Here is an 18,442-nt window from a genome sequence, read left to right as displayed (position 1 = left end):
TCCATCTCAAAAAAAAAAAAAAAAAAAGAACAAAAAAAACTTTTAATATCAACAAGTGATAGAAGAAGAATATGCACAGTTGCAAGATGCCCTCACTCATAACTGTAATACTACAGTAAAGCTGTCTCACACATGTAATCCCAACACTTTGGGAGGCTAAGGCAGGAGGATGGCTTGACTCTAGGAGTTGGAGACCACTAGCCTAGGCAACATAGGGAGACCCTGTCTTTACAAAATATAAAAAAATTTCCGGGCATGGTGGGGCACGCCTGGGGGTGTTGTAGAGGCTGAGGTGGGAGGATTGCTTGAGCCAAGGAGGAGGAGGCTGCAGTGAGCCATGATCACATCACTGCACTCCCACCTGGGTGACAGAGTGAGACCCTTTCTCAAATAAACAAATCATGATTATTTTCACCGCCATGCTATCTTCAAACCCTCGTTAGCTTAGCCAAACCTGTGTTATCACTTCAAAGTCTCAGCTTTCTCATATTAAATGAAGGGCTCAGCTTATTTTCCTAATTCCAATTATATAGGTTGGAGACAATAAGCAATCTGTTAGGAGAAGCTTGCATGTGTATCAAAGTTGTACCAGGTTGTCTGTGACCAGCAGATGCATTTCCAGAATCTCATTAGAAATGAACAGTCATGGCCGGGTGCAGTGGCTCATGCCTCTAATCCCAGCACTTTGGGAGGCTGTGGCGGGTGGATCAGTTGACGCCAGGAGTTCAAAACTAGCTTGGCTAACATGGCATAACTCCGTCTCTACTAAAAATGCAAAAATTAGCTGGGCATAGTAGTGGTCGCCTATAGTCCCAGCTACTCAGGAGGCTGAGGCATGAGAATTGTTTGAACCTGGGAGGTGGAGGTTGCAGTGAGCCTCAGTTGCACTACTGCACTCCAACCTGGGTGACGGAGTGAGACTCTGTCTCAAAAAAAAAAAAAAAAAAGAAAAGAAAAGAAAAAAAAAAACGAGCAGTCATGTTGTTTGACTGAAGTCATAAGTCTCTGATTCCAGAGAGCGTCCTGCCCCATGCCCGGAAGGAAGGAATTCGAGCTCAGAGAGACCGAGAAGAATCTAGACAGACAGGCCTTGCTGGGTTTCCCCACTAAGTCTGTTAGCATTAGATCATATCCTCTTTGTCCAATCATATTTCTCCACGTCCATACTTTGTTGAACCTATGCATTAAACTGAACAATTTCCCCTGCATTTTTGGGTCCTCATTCTGAAGGCTCCTTGGTACACATGAATACAATTTGTATGACTTTGTTTTAAAAAAGAATAGGGCCAGGTGTGGTGGCGCATGCCTGTAATCCAAGCACTCTGGGAGGCTGAGGTGGGTGGATCACTTGCATCCAGGAGTTTGAGACCAGCCTGAGCAACATACCCAAACCCCATCTCTATTAAACATGTATGTATATAATTCTTTATTCTTGACTAGGATTTCAAAATAAAAACATAGAATACACTTTGAGGGGCCAAGACAGGAGGATTGTTTTAGGTCAGGAGCTTGAGACCAGCCTGGGCAACATGACAAGGCCCCATCTCATGGTGGCACATGCCTGTAGTCCCAGCTACTCAGGAGATGGGAGGATCCCTTGAGCCCAGGAGTTCAAGGTTACACTGAGCTCTGATGGCATCACTGCATTCCAGCCTGGGTGACAGAGCCAGACTCCATCTCTGCAAAATATGAAATCAAAATAAAAATAAATGTTTAAAAGTTAAAGAAAAAAAGAAATAGTCATGTAGATTTGAATTTATGTGTCACTGATTTTGTGTTCGGGTTCCAAGCTCTACTACTATCTGGGAATCCCTGAACTGCGTCCATTTCCTTTCTTACAGAGTTGGAGAAAGAGGTTCTAACTCTGGTTCTGGTTATTGGTTGGCATTTCAGAGAAGGTTTGTGTGACTATCCAAAAACTGGACATAAAACTTTATATTGGGGAGTCAGAGGTCAGCTAGAAGATTAATGAGATTCTAATTAAAGGAGCCCAGGACCTTTGATCATGAATAGAGATCTTTGTGGATTCACACCTATCCTAGATACATTCATTCCAAACTCTCACGATGCTCTATGAACAAAGGGTGCTAAGTAGTTCAAAGCAGAGCTTAAATGTATGATGAATATCACAACAGATAAGAGAAAAGCAATCAAAACTGAGTCAGAGTGAAATTACAGAAAGAAAATCCATGGCATTTAATTAGATTGCATTTTATTTAGATAAATGAAAATCTGCCCCAAACAGAACTAGGAATCAAATATTGTCTTGGACTAGAGGTAATTGCTAAGCTGGAAGCTTATATTGAAAACTAGTATTTCCAGCCCTTGACTATCTGTAGTTCCAAACATCAAAGGAAAATATTGGAACAATTTATCTATGTACAGAGAGGCAACTCATGGGTACCATAAGCAAAATAACCTGAGGGGGAACATTTGATATTACAAGAAGTGGCGAGAGTTTACAAGTCTTGCATTGCTTTCTATTGTACATGGCTCTGTAGTAATGCCAAAAATAACAAAATGTAGGCACTTGCTCTGACTTCTGCAGTTTACATTAGATTATTATGTACCTCATAAATTAACAGCAGCTTTAGAATTATAAAACGGTATTTTATTTCATGCTACTGTTGGTGCTCCTCTTGTTAAAATAATGTTCTCAACGGACATAGATATAGAGCTTGTACAGAAGTAACTCTGGGCACATCCAGATAGTACAAAAAGCAGTCATGAAGCAGCTACTCATGGAATCTCAACTGTGATAGCCAGCGAGCACCTGGCCACAGGTGGTAGGAAAAGACAAACACGGGTGGAATTTAAACAAAAACAGCAATTTCCCACAAACTACACAAATCTTTAATCTGTTCAAAACAGCACAGAATGTCTTCTTGTCATAGAAAGGAAGTCAGTATGAATTTGTTATAAATTGCTGTCATTTCCAAAACTCTTTAGTTGATGTTCAGAACTAGACACCAGCACTTGGATTTAAATCTCAGTTGGCACCCCCCCGCCAAAAATTATATATATATATCTCCAGGAGGATATATATATCTCAGAGGTTTTTTGAATTTGGGGATTTTAATAATGATGCATGGGTAGCTGTTATATATATCTGAGAATAACTCCTAAAAGATGACTTCCAACTATAAACAAGACTATACACTGCTATCATGACGTGTTTTACTAATATGGCCAATTATGTATGAAGTTAGATTTGTTAGCATAAAAGAAACTACTTTCAGTTTTAAAAGCAAACTTTCTTTCCATTAAAACTAGGCTTTCCAGCTAATCGGCAGTCAAAATTCAAATTCTCAAACTGCAATACCAAGTTTGAGTAAAATCTAGAAAGCTATATGCCAGGCCAGTTCTATATGTCAAGAGTAGATAAGTGACACTGTTCTTTGTGTGACAAATTGTCTGACAAAACCCTTAATGCAGGCTGAGGCAGGAGAATCACTGGAACCCGGGAAGTGGAGGTTGCGGTGAGCTGAGATCGTGCCATTGCACTCCAGCCTGGGCAACAAAAGCGAAACTCCGTCTCAAAAACAAACAAACAAACAAACAAACAAACAAAAAACCCTTAATGTATGAGCATGACTCATCATTTTGACGTTTAAAAAATTTTCCAAGATTATTTCAGGAAAGGCATTTTTACTATTAAGCCTTCTTAAAATTTCTTTCTAGAGACATTTGTTATTGTTTGAAACCAAAAATATTAACACAAAAAATTTGACATTTTCAGGAACTACCAGATGGTAGAATTGTAGCAAGAATGTCAATCTGAAAAGCTACTGGTTTATTTCAGGAAAAGCATCTCTGCCATTGCTTCCTCTGAACACACAACTCAAACCAGTGAAAAGGGCTTTCATGTAATGACTACATCAGAAAGTTCTAGCTTATCAATCCTTGTCTTCATCATTCTAATGTGGTACACATATATCCCAGGCTTCCTGGTATCTAATAAAACCAGCAAATCTAAGTGAAGCAAATATTTTATTTAAATCAGTCGTCAAATCACAACTTATCCAAATCAATGTGTTGCAACATTGTTCTTAAAAGAATGGCACAAATATGGCACAAACACAATCCAGTATTTATCAAAATACCATTTGTAAAGAACCTGACTTATTTCATGCTGTGTGTGAATGCAGTCCAGCATATAAGAGTACAATCAAAAACTTACAACAATTCTTTTCTTCATAACATATAAAACATTTCACTACTTTGCCTCAGGATTAAGCATACTTATCAGCCCAAACAACCATAACAAGTAGGAAAAAGGATGTAAAGTTAATTTGCTACCAGAATATAACTTCTTTCGAACCTCCACTGGGTTAGAAAGAAAAAGTTCCCAATGGCAATAGAACATTCTGTATGTTTCAAAATGCTTTTTGGTTTTAGCACACCGTGCGTAATAGGAAAGTGACCAATTTCAGAGTGTCACTAAATATGGACCTCAATCATTAGTGAATTTTAAAGAATTGTACCTTGATCAGGAATGTTACTTCTAGGAAGCTCTGTTTTTCGCGGGTTATAACTGAGGCTTAAAGCTCCCCAAGGCTGCGCTATGGCACATGCCCCGTCATATACTGTGTGATACAAAAAGCATGTAGTATCCTGCACATTTCCTTAAACATTAAGAAAAAAATATACAATAGATACAGGAGGAGGATTACTTAAAACATACATATAAATACATAAAGAATGATACTCCAGTTTGAGAAGCAGAACTAGGTATTGCCAACTCCAGTTCCAGGTTAAGAATTTAGGACCGTAAATCAGAATTTATGTGGTTATCAAGGGAAAATAGTAGGTTGGTCTTGGGAAGAGGAAATGTTAAATGGCTCTAGCTCCTGATGAAGCCTCAGGATTGTCAGGGGCTCTCTAGAAATGACATCAGTTGATGTGCCTGCTCTCCAATTCTCGAAGTTCTGAAATACTGGTCTTCAGTCTCAGCAGCAGCGTTCATTTTCTTCTACTACTTGTCTTCACATTCTGGTCTTCCAAATAGACAATGAGTTTAACTGTAGGAGGAGGAGAATCAGCGTGAATAAAATCTCCTTTTTCTCTCTCATTTATTAACAACAGGATAGTTGTCAAAGTGACCTAATAATACCATAGTTTAACTACATTAAAGAAACAAAGATGGGGCCAGGCGTGGCTCACGCCTGTAATCCCAGCACTTTGGGAGGCGAGGCGGGCGGATCATGAGGTAAAGAGATTGAGACTATCCTGGCCAACATGGTGAAACCCCGTCTCTACTAAAAATACAAAAACAAACAAACAAACAATAAACAAAGATAGGACTGGGTGTGGTGACTCATGCCTGTAATCCCAGCACTTTGGGAGGCCAAGGCAGGCAGATCACTTGAGGTCAGGGAGACCATCCTGGGGGAAACTCGTCTCTACTAAAAATACAAAAATAAGCTGTGCATGGTGCATGTGTCTGTAATCCAGCTACTCGGGAGGCTGAGGCAGGAGGATTGCTTGAACCTGGGAGACTGAGGTTGCAGTGAGCCAAGACTGCGCCACTGCACTCCGGCCCAGGCGACAGAGTGAGACTCTGTCTCAAAAACAAAACAAAACAAAACGAAGATGGGTTGGGCACAGCGACTCACGACTGTAATCCTAGCACTTTGGCAGGCGGAGGCAGAAGGATTTCTTGAGGCCAGGAGTTTGAGACCAGCCTGAGCAACATAGCAAGATCCCTGTCTCTACAAAAAATTTAACAATTAGCCGGGAGTAGTGGCATGTGCCTGTGGTCCCAGCAGCTACTCAGGAGACAGAGGCAGAGGCAGGCGATTTGCTTTAGCCCAGGAGGTCAAGGCTGCAGCATTTCATGATTGCGCCACTGCATTCCACCCTGGGTGACACAGCAAGGCTCTCTCAAAAAACAAAACAAAGATAGGGCCGGGCGCAGTGGCTCACGCCTGTAATCCCAGCACTTTGGGAGGCTGAGGCGGGTGGATCACGAGGTCAGGAGATTGAGACCTCCTGGCTAACATGGTGAAAACCCGTCTCTACTAAAAATACAAAAAAATTAGCCGGGTGTGGTGGCGGGCGCCTGTAGTCCCAGGTACTCCGGAGGCTGAAGCAGGAGAATGGCGTGAACAGGAGGCGGAGCTTGCAGTGAGCCAAGATCACGCCACTGCACTCCAGCCTGGGTGACAGAGTGAGGCTCTGTCTCCAAAATAAAACAAAACAATACAAAACAACAACAACAACAAAAAAAAACAAAGCTGGGGAGGGTCTTGTATTATGTTACACTGCCACAAAACTAGTGGCTGCAAGTAATGAACACAGTGAGGGTTGGTCATTATATGCACTGGAAAATTTTAAAAAATAGTTGTTACTACTGCTAGGGGGAAAAAAATCCATTTTTTTGGCAGTTTAATATAAACCCATTTTGGGGCACTAGTTTTTTTGTTTTTTTGTTTTTTAGATGGGGTCTCACTCTGTTGCCCAGGCTGGAGTGCAGTGGTCCTATCTCGGCTCACGGCAACCTCTGCCTCCCAGGTTCAAGCAATTCTCCTGCCTCAGCCTCCCGAGTAGCTGGGATTACAGGCGCCAGCCACCACGGCCAGCTAATTTTTATATTTTTAGTAGAGATGAGTTTTCACTATGTTGGCCAGGCTGGTCTCGAACTCCTGACCTCAGGTGATCCACCTGCCTCGGCCTCCCAAAGTGCTGGCTGGGATTACAGGCATGAGCCACCATGCCCAGTTATTGGGGCATTAGTTATTTTTTAAAAAATTCAACAAGTTAGTTGAGTGAACACAATGTATTTCTTATGCCTTTGGGTCAAACACGCACATGTGCACACACACGTGCCCTTTTATTTTCTTCTAAAGCAGTCACATTAGGGGGTAAAACAAGGCCATTCTTTTCATAATATCGATAAGACTAAATGGCATTTCAATGACCAAAAACCATGAAACTATCCTATATCTTTGAATCTAGTTGATAGTTATTTTCTTCAACTGAAGGTTCTACATGAAGGCATAATTATTTGCTCCCGATTCCTTATATAACAAATTTGTCATCTATTGGCATAAAAGAGAAAAATTGTCTTAGAAGAAAAAGAAGCTTACCTGCATGATGTTTTAAGATTCTGTAAGTTCGGACTTTGCAGATTCTCTCTCTTGTTTCTGTACCTCCTCCTGTGCTTGGGTTGTGATAGCTTTATCTGATTCACTGTGCACTTTTCCTTCCTGAAATTCTGCTTCCTGGGCATCTTCCTTCTCTTTTTGTTTTGGTCCATTTGTATCTGGGGACTCTTTGGTTAAGCCTCCTGAGGCATCAGTATCAACCAGGGCTGAGTTCTGGTTTTCAGGGTCATCGACATCACCATCTTTTTCATCTTCTTTTGGTTCAACTAGTGACTTCTCTATTCTTTCCGCTAACAAGGCATGACCATCATCTTCTGGCACAGACTTTGTTCCAGCTCCATCTCCCTCTTCCTCAGATGGGAGGACGACCTCTTCCAGCTGCTGATCATTTACAGTGGAACCTTCTATCTCAACAGTCATGGTCTTCTCTGAGGCTTCACTCATGTCTTTGGAAATATCAGAATGTGCTTGTCCCACTGCGGTTGACTCTGACTCCTCTTTGGCTGAAGCAATTTGTGTTTCATCCTGTGCAGAGGCCTGAGGTTCCTCTCCTTCTTTCTCTGTTTCCTGCCCAGCATCCTGGTTGTCAGCTTTTATCATGTGAGCTTGTGTCTGTAACTCAGACGTCAACATTTCGGTGGCTGTTTCTTCTGTACGTACAAACTGGTCAACGGCTGTCTGAATGATGTTTTGGACAAGTTTACTGCTTTTGGTCTCAAGCTCCAAAATCCCATTTTCAGGCTCTAAATCCTCCTCAATTGCTACACTCACTTTGACCTCCTGGCAAGCAACCTGCTCACTGACTTCATCTGACTTCCACTCCAGTGATGTGGTTTTCTCTCCTTCCAGGTCGGAACTTAAGCCTTTTTCGGTAGTGGCAGATACTATCACTGGTGTTGATTTTGCCCGACACTCAGGCCCTGCGGGCACAGCATCTTCCCCTGGATGAGCGGCAAAGTCTTCATTTTTTTCAGAGCATTTCTCTTCCAGAACTAAATGTGCACCTGTAGGCGCCAACGTTTCACCTGTTTCTAAAATGTTGACAGTTTCTCCTAAGACCTTTTCCTCCTCTGCAGCAGCTGTTAGAGTGAATGATGCCTCAGAGCTCTGAACTTGAATTTTGGTGCATGCTGCCTCCTCTTGACCTCGGCAGGGAGGAGGGCTTCCTTCCAAACTGCTGACTTCCTTTGCCCCGTCTATGATGGGCACATTCACTGTCTGGAGGAGTTGCTTACTGACCTCTTCAGATACGGTAACAGCTGTTTCGTGCTCAAGTTTCTCTTCATTCACATGGGTTGACTCTGCTTCCATTCTCTCCCTTTCGACTTGAATTACCATCTCTCTCTCCACAGGGGATGGAGCGGACTGAGCGTGACTCTGCAGTTCAAGGGCATCATCCTTTTTACATTCAGCTTCTTCTGTCCCTTCATCTTTAAGGGCAACTTCAGTGACCTTTTCCTGACTGACTGTTATGGCTGTGTCTACAGACCCCTCAAGTCCTTCGACAAATGGTACGTCTTCGGTTTTCTCATCAGCAAACTGGCCAGCCTCTTGAGTCTCCTCAGTTTTCGACAGAATGGGTACAGTTTCCACCGACACCCCTTTATCTGTATGCTCTAGAGTGTCTTCCATCTTTGATTGTTCTTTAGTTTCTTCCTGGAACACAAAACTGGAAGGTGCTGGAGGCCTCTCTTTCTGTGCAGGAACTGCCTCTGCTTCTGTGCCCCCTGACTGGGTACCAGATGCGACCTCATTCTCCTCATGGATCTCCACAGTCTTGTCTTTCTGGGTTGTGCCTGGCGTGTCAAAGTCTGCTACGGGGGTGCTTCCATCGGTCTCACTGTCTGTAGGGGTTTCCGCCGAGTCAGGGGGAATAGCCTGTTCCATCACCATCTCCTGTGATTTTACCCCAGCTAAGGTTTCAGCTTGACAAGTGGTGACAAGCTCACTGGACTCCATGGTCTCTGTGACTTGAGGAGCTTTTTCAAAGCTTTCTGGGGTGGTCTGCCCCATCACCTTCCCTTGTGTAAAAGGCTCAGTTTTTGCCTCCTGAGCATCTACTTTCAACACTACATCCGTCTCTTTCTTCGGACCCGGTGCTTCAGCATCCTCTTCTGGTCTTTCTGCCTCTGCTCTCTGCACAGGCTGAAGTGCGTCTTCTGGCCCACTGGTGCCAGGCAGCAGGGATTCCTCTTTCACTTTTTCTGCCACTGCCAGGAGGACCTCTTGAGTCCTCCTCTCTTGCTCTTCTATGTCAGGTACGCCACCTTCCACCTCCTGCACTGGAGTGGCCTCCTCCGTGGTGTCTGGGGAGTCGGTTAACTGGGAGACTGCTGACACCATTTCTGTGGTCTCTTCAGCAGCAGATGCTTCGGTTCCTTCTTCGGCACCCAATGGCCCTGCGGTTTCTGCAGCTGTCACAGCTTCGGGGGTCAATTCCGCCTCGCTAACGACCGAGTCGCCCCGGGTCGCTCTGTTCTCTGGCAGAGGTTCGCTAACCATGGGGGTTTCTTCTTCTGCAATTACTTCTCTTTCCAATACCTCCCCAGTTAACGGTGTGGCTTCAGCTTCTCCTTGTTCAAGAGGTTCCGTCACTGAAGCAGATATCCAAGAAGGAGACCTTTCTTCAATAATGGTAGCTGCCCTGATCCCGTCAACGACAGCCGCCGCCATTGTATGACCCTGACTCTCGCTGAGCTCCTTGGACACCTCAGCGGCTGCCTTCTGCTCGGGCTGCTCTGCGCTCTTTTGGGCTTGCTGTGCCTCCATTTTCTCCCTTTCTACAGCGTCATACTCAGAAAGAGGGACCACAGCCGGGACATCAGAGTCATCTTCGTTGGCCCCTGCTGGCCCTGCGTCTTCAACAGGGGCTTGTTCTTGTTTCCCATCTGGCCTTTTCTTCCTTCGTCCAGGAATAAACTTCTTGATTGAGACCCAAGATTCTTCTTTCCCGGGTTCAGCATCTGGAGTGGAATGTTCTACACCAGACCCAGCTATGGAGTCTTCGCTCTTCTCTTCCAGCTTGGACTTTGATTTTTTTCTTGGTGTGACTAACCTTTTAAATGACTCCCAGGTGGAAACGCCTTCCCCTTCGGTAGGGCTTCCAGCTTGCTCAGGGGAGGAACTTCCCTGCCCTGGATCATGTTCTTGGGAACCAGCAAGGATCCCGTCTGTTCCCGTCTCTTTGTCTTTTCCGGCCTCATCGGCTTTCTGGTTGTCTCCTCCCATTGTTTTTGGTCCCCCTTCCTCATCAGAAGAGGACCCTTTCCTTGCTCTTTTCTTGGATGATCCCACACAAATTAAAGCTTCCCAAGATACTGAGGTATCCACCTTGCGCTTCGGTTCTTCTGGCTTTGGCTCTTCCACGCTCCCTTTCATTTCTTCTTGCATTTCAGAGGCTGCGCTCTCGGTGGAAGACAAGGTAGCGCTCTTGACCTTGTCCAGCTCATCTTCTTTATCACTTTCCGAAGGCCGTCTAACACGCTTCTTGGGCGTCACCATCTTTTTGAACGACGCCCAGGGAGTGACACCTTCTCTTTTTTTCTCTCCATCGGAAGTAGCTCCTTCTTCAGCTTCCCCATCCTGCTGCACCTCGGCTAAGCCCTTCTCCAGACACGTGATCTCCTCGGGCTCCTCCGGGGAGGAGGCAGAGCTCTCGCCTTTTTGCTCCTCGTGGCTGTCCGGAGAATCGGCTGGAACCTGAGTGTGCTCCCCTGATTCCTCATCTCCTCCTCCTCTTTTCCCTTTCTGTTTCTTTCCAGAAAGCTTTTTTAAGCCAGTGCTGGTAAAAAGCTTCTTTAGTGGACTTCCCTGCACCTTCGTTCTCTCCTGTGATGACAGCATTTCCACCTCACTCACAACGCCTTCGGCGGGTTTTGACAGCACCTTCTCATCAGGACTGAGGTCAGCTCCCTGTGTAGGGTCCTCTCCGGAAACACACGTTTCTTTGAGCTTCACCAGCTCCTTGGCAGGTTCGGCTTCCTGAGGTTCTGCATTCATTTCAACCAATTCTTCAGCTGGCACAGACCCTGCTGTTTCTTCCACCTCCATTTTCTGCTCAGTTCTCTCCTCCACGGTGCTGACGTGGACTTCGGCTACAACCTCTTCTTGGTGGACTTCGATTTTCTCATCAAACACTTCTGTCGCCAATGGAGCGGGTTTCTCTTCAGAAGGACCCTGCGAGCCACTGACTTGCTCCTCCGAGGGCAGCTCGACTTTCTCATACTCAGCTGATAACCGGGGCTCGTGGGCACTTTCCGCCGGCTCCTGTGGGTGGGCTTGCTCGGAGGCGGTCAGTTTCTCGGAGTCGGCCTCTGCCTTTCCGTTTTCTTCTGTGTCAACTTTTTCTGGCTCTTGTTCCTTTTTCTTCTCTGAAGCTTCCACTTCATCCTCCTTTGGCTTCCTGAAACTGGTCTTTTTTCGCCAGCCAGCCCAACCTTGAGTGAAGAATTTTTTGAAGGTCGATCCCGTGTCACTGGTCACGGGACTCGTTGGAGATTCTGCAGACTTGCTGGGTTCTTTTTCTTGTTTCTCTTCTCCTTCCTCTTTGCATTCCTCCACCATTGCTTGGCTAGATTCGGCTGGAGGAGAAATTTCCGCGTGGCTTTGCTCGCGCTTCAGGGTCTCTTCGGGTTTCTCTGTAGATTGTTTGAGTTCGCTTTCTTTGGATGCTGCTTCTCCAGCCCCAAGGTTGGGGTCCTGGTGGTCGCCAGCCCCTGCTGCTCCTTCCCCTTCATCTTTTTTCACAGTGAGTAGCTGGACAGTGTCAGGCTTCTCTGTTTTATCCTTTTTCACAGTGAATTTAAAGCCAACAAACTTAAACACCTTCTTAAATCCAATATCATTAGCCTGGGACTCAGTGGGTTGTGTTAGCTCGTCTAAATTGCTTTCTGAAGAAGGAATCTGTTCGATTATTTCAGGTGTCTCCTCCTGCCCATCTTCTGTGACGTCTTGAACAACCGCTGACTTAGCAGCCATCTCCTTATCGGAGTCTCTTTCGCTCACATCTTCAGAGTCTCTCTGTCCAACTATTAACAAAAAGGGGGGGTGGGGAGAAGAGAAAAGGTGATTACAATTCGAGAAAATTGTTTTTCTCAGACAGGGCCTCACTCTCTTGCCCCAGCTGGAGTGCAGTGGTGTGGTCTCAGCTCACTGCAGCCTCAACCCCCTAGGCTCAAGGAATCCTCCCACCTCAGCGTCCCCGAGTAGCTGGGACTACAGGCACATGCCACCATGTCCAGTTAAGTTTTTTATTTTCTGTACAGAGGAGATCTCACTATGTTGTTCAGGCTGGTCTCCAACTGCTGGGCTCGAGTGATCCTCCTGCCTCAGCTTCTCAAAGCGTTGGGATTACAGGTGTGAGCTACAGTGCCCAGCCCAAGAAAATTAATTTTTTTTTTTTTAATTTTTTTTTGAGATGGAGTCTCGCTCTGTCTCCCAGGCTGGAGTGCAGTGGTGCGATCTCGGCTCACTGCAACCTCCGCCCCAGGTTCAAGTGATTCAAGTGATTCTCCTGCCTCAGCCTCCCGAGTAGCTGGCGTCTTTCACCATGCATGGCTGATTTTTGTATTTTTAGGTGAGGCGGGGTTTCACCATGTTGGCCAGGCTGGTCTCGAGCTCCTGACTTCAAGTGATCCGGCCACCTCGGCCTCCCAAAGTGCTGGGATTACAGGCGTGAGCCACAGCGCCCAGCGAAAATTAAATATTTTTAATACATGACCAATTAATACTTTCTTTAATGCCAGGTAATTCAAGGATAAAGTGAGATCTTACGGAGATTTGTAAATCTTAATAGATTAATGTCTACTTCTTTCCAGTGACCTTTAAAAATTCAGGTTCAAAGAGAATTATCAGCTCTTTCTGTTGCCTGTTAAAGGGAAAGTTGACAAACTTAACTATCAAAAAATTAGTTCCACATAAGTAGCCACGGTACCCCTAAGAGTGAGTCAACCAGATACTGTATCTTCTGTAGAAATGTAAGATGGAATCCCACATCACACCCATATTTTAAAGAAGACTCCATCAAGTTTTAGATATAACTGCCCACTTAATAGGAAATATAGGGTTTCAGGAACAAGCTAAAGAACAAACAAGTATCTACACCAATCTAAAGAAGGGGACATTCTATGTGGTAACTAAGTTCGACCTCAACAGGTCCCCAAAAGGGAGAAGAGCTCTTTGGAGAAACTCCAGGCTGGGTCAGAGGACGTATGAAGAATATTTTGTTGTGCTCAAAAGCTGATGGAGGTGTCGAAAGGACACAAGAACTGGCTTGACGGGGCTCCCAATGTCCAAACTTTGAAGCATAGAAAAGAATAATGGATCCTTTGCAGTTTATGAGAGTGACGATTGGGTGTTCACTGCAATGTGTGCATTGTTACCACGATGGCACATTACTTGTCTGACATGAACAAGAAAAAGAGAATAATGACACTGATGGGTTACAACACATTGAATAAAAAAAGAATCCATGAATCGAGAGTGATACTAAAAAAGGTAAATGAGGAAAAGGGAGCACTTCTTTAACGAAAAAAAATGTCAATAAATATAGATATAACTTCCACTTTGATCCTCCAAGTCATTATTGTTAAAATTTTAGATTTAGAAAATTATAATTTACAGACACCATTTTAATAACTTATTCAGTCAAGAATCATGAACTGCTAAAACCATCAGGTCAGGAAACATACATTCAGAGTACCAACATACAGATTACTTAATTTCAAAAAAATGACCTTGACAATGGAGAAATCTGCAGGCACCACCTTAACCAAGTGATCACATTTAACATCCTCAATAACGGGACAGATGTCATTGTGCTTCCTGGTGTGAGGCACTGAGAAGGCCAAGAATTCCTCTACGTGGCATCCCTGACCAAAAGGTTGAACGGCATCTAATCACATCTAACGACACAACTAGACAAATCCACAATGAAGGACGTTCTGCAAAACAACTAGCCTGGCCTGAAATGTCAGTGTCACAGAAGAATGAAAATCCAGCAGAAACACAAAAGTATTGTCTGCAAGTAACTTTCAAATAGGTTGGTGGGGGGTGGGGCGGATGATGTGGCTTTCCATAAATGGTGAATTAGGTCAAATGTACGTAAGTATTTACTATATTTTTCTGGGTTTGTAATTTTAAAATCATTGAGGGGAAAAGTCAAGTCAATGTGATTTAATTGGGGGAAGCGGGGGGGAACTGTGTTAAATTAAGAGATTTAAGGAACACAATAACCAGAGGTGCCTGGCATGATCCTGAATTGGATATTTGTTAGGGAAAAACAGCTAAAGGACATTTTTGGGTCTTCTTGGGAAATACCGAGTATGAGATTTGGGATTAGATGAGATGAATTTTCATTGAAATAAAAGGGTAGAGAGATTTGACTGCAGAAAGCAGGTTACCAAACAGTATATACAATGACCTCATTCTGGCTTAAAAACAACTATCTCTCCTTTCTCTCTCTCTCTCTCTCTCTCTCTCTCTCTCACACACACACACACACACACACACACACACACACACATCCTTCACATATGATCTCTGGGGGATGCGAATGTCATTTATTTTAGTTTTGCTTGTCTGAATTTTCTTTTTTCTTTCTTTTTTTCTTTTTTTAGACAGAGTCTCACTCTGTCGCCCAGGCTGCAGCGATGTGATCTGGGCTCACTGCAACCTCTGCCTCCCGGGTTCACGCAATTCTCCTGCCTCAGCCTCCCGAGTAGCTGGGACTACTGGCATGTGCCACCATACCTGACTAATGTTTGTATTTTTAGTAGAGATGGGGTTTCACTATGTTTGGCCACGCTGGTCTCAAACTCCTGGCCTCAGGTGATCCGCCCGCTTTGGCCTCCCAAAGTGCTGGGATTACAAGTGTGAGCCACTGTGCCCAGCTTCTAATTTTCTACATAGGACATATATCGATTTCTGTACTAAACAAAAAGGTCAATTAAAATGGACACCAAAAAGATCTTAACAAAAACTGCAAAAATATACTTAATGTTTTAAGCACAAATTGAAGGTTAATAATTATAACAAGCCAGGCGTGGTGGCTCACGCCTGTAATCCCAGCACTTTGGGAGGCCGAGGCAGGCGGGTCACGAGGTCAGGAGATTGAGACCATCCTGGCTAACATGGTGAAATCCCATCTCTACTAAAAATACAAAAAATTAGCCGGGCGTGGTAGTGGGCGCCTGTAGTCCCAGCTACTCGGGAGGCTGAGGCAGGAGAATGGCGTGAACCTGGGAGGCGGAAGTTGCAGTGAGCCGAGATCACGCCACTGCACTCCAGCCTGGGCAACAGAGCAAGACTCTGTCCCCGCCTCCAAAAAAAAATTATAAGTAGTACATACACCACGACTTAGAACACAGCAATAAACACTTGAAATGCAGAAATATTTAGAAATATAGAATGCTTCCCAAAATCCATACATTCATTCCGCTTATATAATCTGATTACTCTGAAAACAATTTATTTTCTTTTTTTTTTTTTTTTGAGACGGAGTCTCGCTCTGTCACCCGAGCTGGAGTACAGTGGCCGGATCTCAGCTCACTGCAAGCTCCGCCTCCCGGGTTTACGCCATTCTCCTGCCTCAGCCTCCCAAGTAGCTGGGACTACAGGCGCCCGCCACCTCGCCCGGCTAGTTTTTTGTATTTTTTTTTTTTTTTTTTTTTTTTGAGACAGAGTCTTGCTCTGTCGCCCAGGCTGGGGTGCAGTGGCCGGATCTCAGCTCACTGCAAGCTCCGCCTCCCGGGTTTAGACCATTCTCCTGCCTCAGCCTCCCGAGTAGCTGGGACTACAGGCGCCCGCCACCTCGCCCGGCTAGTTTTTTGTATTTTTTAGTAGAGACGGGGTTTCACCGTGTTAGCCAGGATGGTCTCGATCTCCTGACCTCGTGATCCGCCCGTCTCGGCCTCCCAAAGTGCTGGGATTACAGGCTTGAGCCACCGCGCCCGGCCAATTTATTTTCATATTTATGAAATACTACAAATCTATGTCAACAAATTTCCATCGTACTACTTATTTGGTTTTATTTTGAAACTGAACCCCAGAAAGTTAAGTGAAAAACTAGGCCGGGCGCAGTGGCTCATGCCTGTAATGCCAGCACTTTGGGAGGTCGAGGCAGGTGGATCATTTGAGGTCAGGAGTTTAAGAGCAGGCTGGCCAACATGGTGAAACCCCGTCTCTACTAAAAATACAAAAACTAGCCAGGCATAGTGGCGGGCACCTGTAGTCCTAGCTACTCGGGAGGCTGAGGCAGGAGAATCGCTTGAACCCGGGAGGCGGAGGTTGCAGTGAGCCACGATCGCGCCACTGCACTCTAGCCTGGGTGACAGAGCCAGACTCACTAAAAAAACAAACAGACAAAAACAACAGCAACAATGACAAAACTGCCTAAGGTACCCAACCAAGTCAGGGCAACAGTGTGAGTAGAGGTTTTTTTTGGTCCTTGTACCTTGTTATTCTCTAAGTTAAGCTAAAGTTCTTTTTTTCTTTTCAAACATTGCTAGATTTTTGGATATTCATAGATGAATAGGTTATCTGGGCCTCTTATTCTTCAGACTCAATAAGGGCCTTTGCTTCAGTGGTGATGCCACAGACTCACTATCTGTAACAGCTTCGATAATCAGCAAGGCTCATTTTTTCTGCCATCAGTATCTAAGGTAGCATTAAAAACAAAAACTTTTAGTTTTACCTGAGAACTAAACATTTCAGATAGCGAAGAAGGTTTCACGAAAAACCCAAGAATCTCATTCTTTTGATCTGAGGCACAGTTTCTAAAGGATTTCCCTTTTCCCTTTATAAAATACACATTTGTGACCAACATTAGACTTAACAAACAATAAGGAAAAATTAAACACTCATACTAAATTTTGAAGCAAATACTCAAAGAGAAAGGAAAGTCCAGACATCTACGATTTAAACTTCTTCTATATTTTAGATATATATATATATACTCTTCCCATTATTTTTTAAAGCATGTATAGTATTCTGAAATAAGAAAATGCTTTAAGTTTCTATTTGTTCCTATTATAAACCGACATTGTGATGAATGTGTTTAGAGTTAAATCCAAAGGTTTCTTTAACAGTATTTCCATGAACTATTTCTTTCTTTTTCTTTTTTCTTTTTTTGAGCCAGAGTCTTCGCTCTGTCGCCCACACTGGAGTGCAGTGGCACGATCTCAGCTCACTCCAAACTCCGCCTCCTGGGTTCAAGCGATTCTCCTGCCTCAGTCTCCCAAGTAGCTGGGATTACAGGCGCTGCCACCACACTCGGCTAATTTTTGTATTTTCAGTACAGACAAGGTTTCACCATGCTGGCCAGGCTGTTTTCAAACTCCTGACCTCAGGTGATCCACCTGCCTTAGCCTCCCAAAGTGCTGTGATTATAGGCGTGAGCCACGCGCCTGGCGGTCACAAAAGAACTTTTTGCAAACACTTCTAATGCAATTTAAGAGATGCAACTTTCCTTTTGAAAAAGTTGGATAAAATAATTGGAAATATACTAGAGAAAAAAGAAAAATTCCAATAACAAACTCTATTCTAGTATGATTTCACTAGTACAGAATACAAACAGAGGCCGTGGCTCAAGCCTGTAATCCCAGCACTTTGGGAGGCCGAGGCGGGCGGATCACGAGGTCAGGAGATCGAGACCATCCTGGCTAACACGGTGAAACCCCGTCTCTACTAAAAATACAAAAAGAAATTAGCCGGGCGTGGTGGCGGGCGCCTGTAGTCCCAGCTACTCCGGAGGCTGAGGCAGGAGAATGGCGTGAACCCGGGAGGCGGAGCTTGCAGTGAGCTGAGATCGCGCCACTGCACTCCAGTCTGGGCGACAGAGCGAGACTCCGTCTCAAAAAAAAAAAAGAAAAGAATACAAACAGAAATTACATGTCCTGCCAGCAAGCATGTGATTAAAAACAAATACTCATCAACCTCCCTGGAATCAGAAAATGCAGAGACATGTTGCTAATATAGGAGTAGAAAGCTGGTGTCACACAACCATTTCCCCCTCACTATTTTCCCTCCACTCTTAAATCTGTGTTTCCATTGTAAACACTTCTGTTTCATCCTGAAAGGGCCGAAATGTTTATAGTCAAAACTAGGAAGATAAAGGTTCATGAACCAGCTGCCAGCAGGCAGAACAAAACAGCTATGGCTCACACCTGTAATCCCAGCATTTTGGGAGGCCGAAGCAGGCGGTTCACTTGAGGTCAGGAATTTGAGACCATGCTGGTCAAAGTGGTGAAACCCCATCTCTACTAAAAGTACAAAAATTTAGCTGGGCGTGGTGGCGCATGCCTGTAGTCTCAGCTACTTGGGAGGCTGAGGCAGGAGAA

At 44.5% G+C, this 18,442-nt stretch overlaps 1 protein-coding gene and 1 pseudogene across 2 annotated transcripts in view; one reads left to right on the top strand and one right to left on the bottom strand.

Annotated features, from left to right (window-relative positions):
* Positions 1-3,495: 3,495 nt before the first annotated feature.
* The window catches only part of AKAP12 (A-kinase anchoring protein 12), a 122,160-nt gene continuing 107,213 nt past the window's right edge, over positions 3,496-18,442 (bottom strand). For both annotated transcript variants that reach the window (NM_001278476.1, NM_001278477.1), the window contains 2 exon segments: positions 3,496-5,021; positions 7,089-12,133. In NM_001278476.1, coding sequence (NP_001265405.1) covers positions 7,101-12,133 — 5,033 coding nt within the window. In that variant the 3' untranslated portion in view covers positions 3,496-5,021; positions 7,089-7,100.
* LOC114677927 (small nucleolar RNA U13) lies at positions 13,428-13,512 on the top strand (annotated as a pseudogene).

The sequence above is a fragment of the Macaca mulatta genome, chromosome 4 (genome assembly GCF_049350105.2).
Source record: "Macaca mulatta isolate MMU2019108-1 chromosome 4, T2T-MMU8v2.0, whole genome shotgun sequence".
Classification (NCBI taxonomy): domain Eukaryota; kingdom Metazoa; phylum Chordata; class Mammalia; order Primates; family Cercopithecidae; genus Macaca; species Macaca mulatta.
Note: the sequence above shows the minus strand (reverse complement) of the source record. Positions and strands in the feature narration are given on the sequence as shown.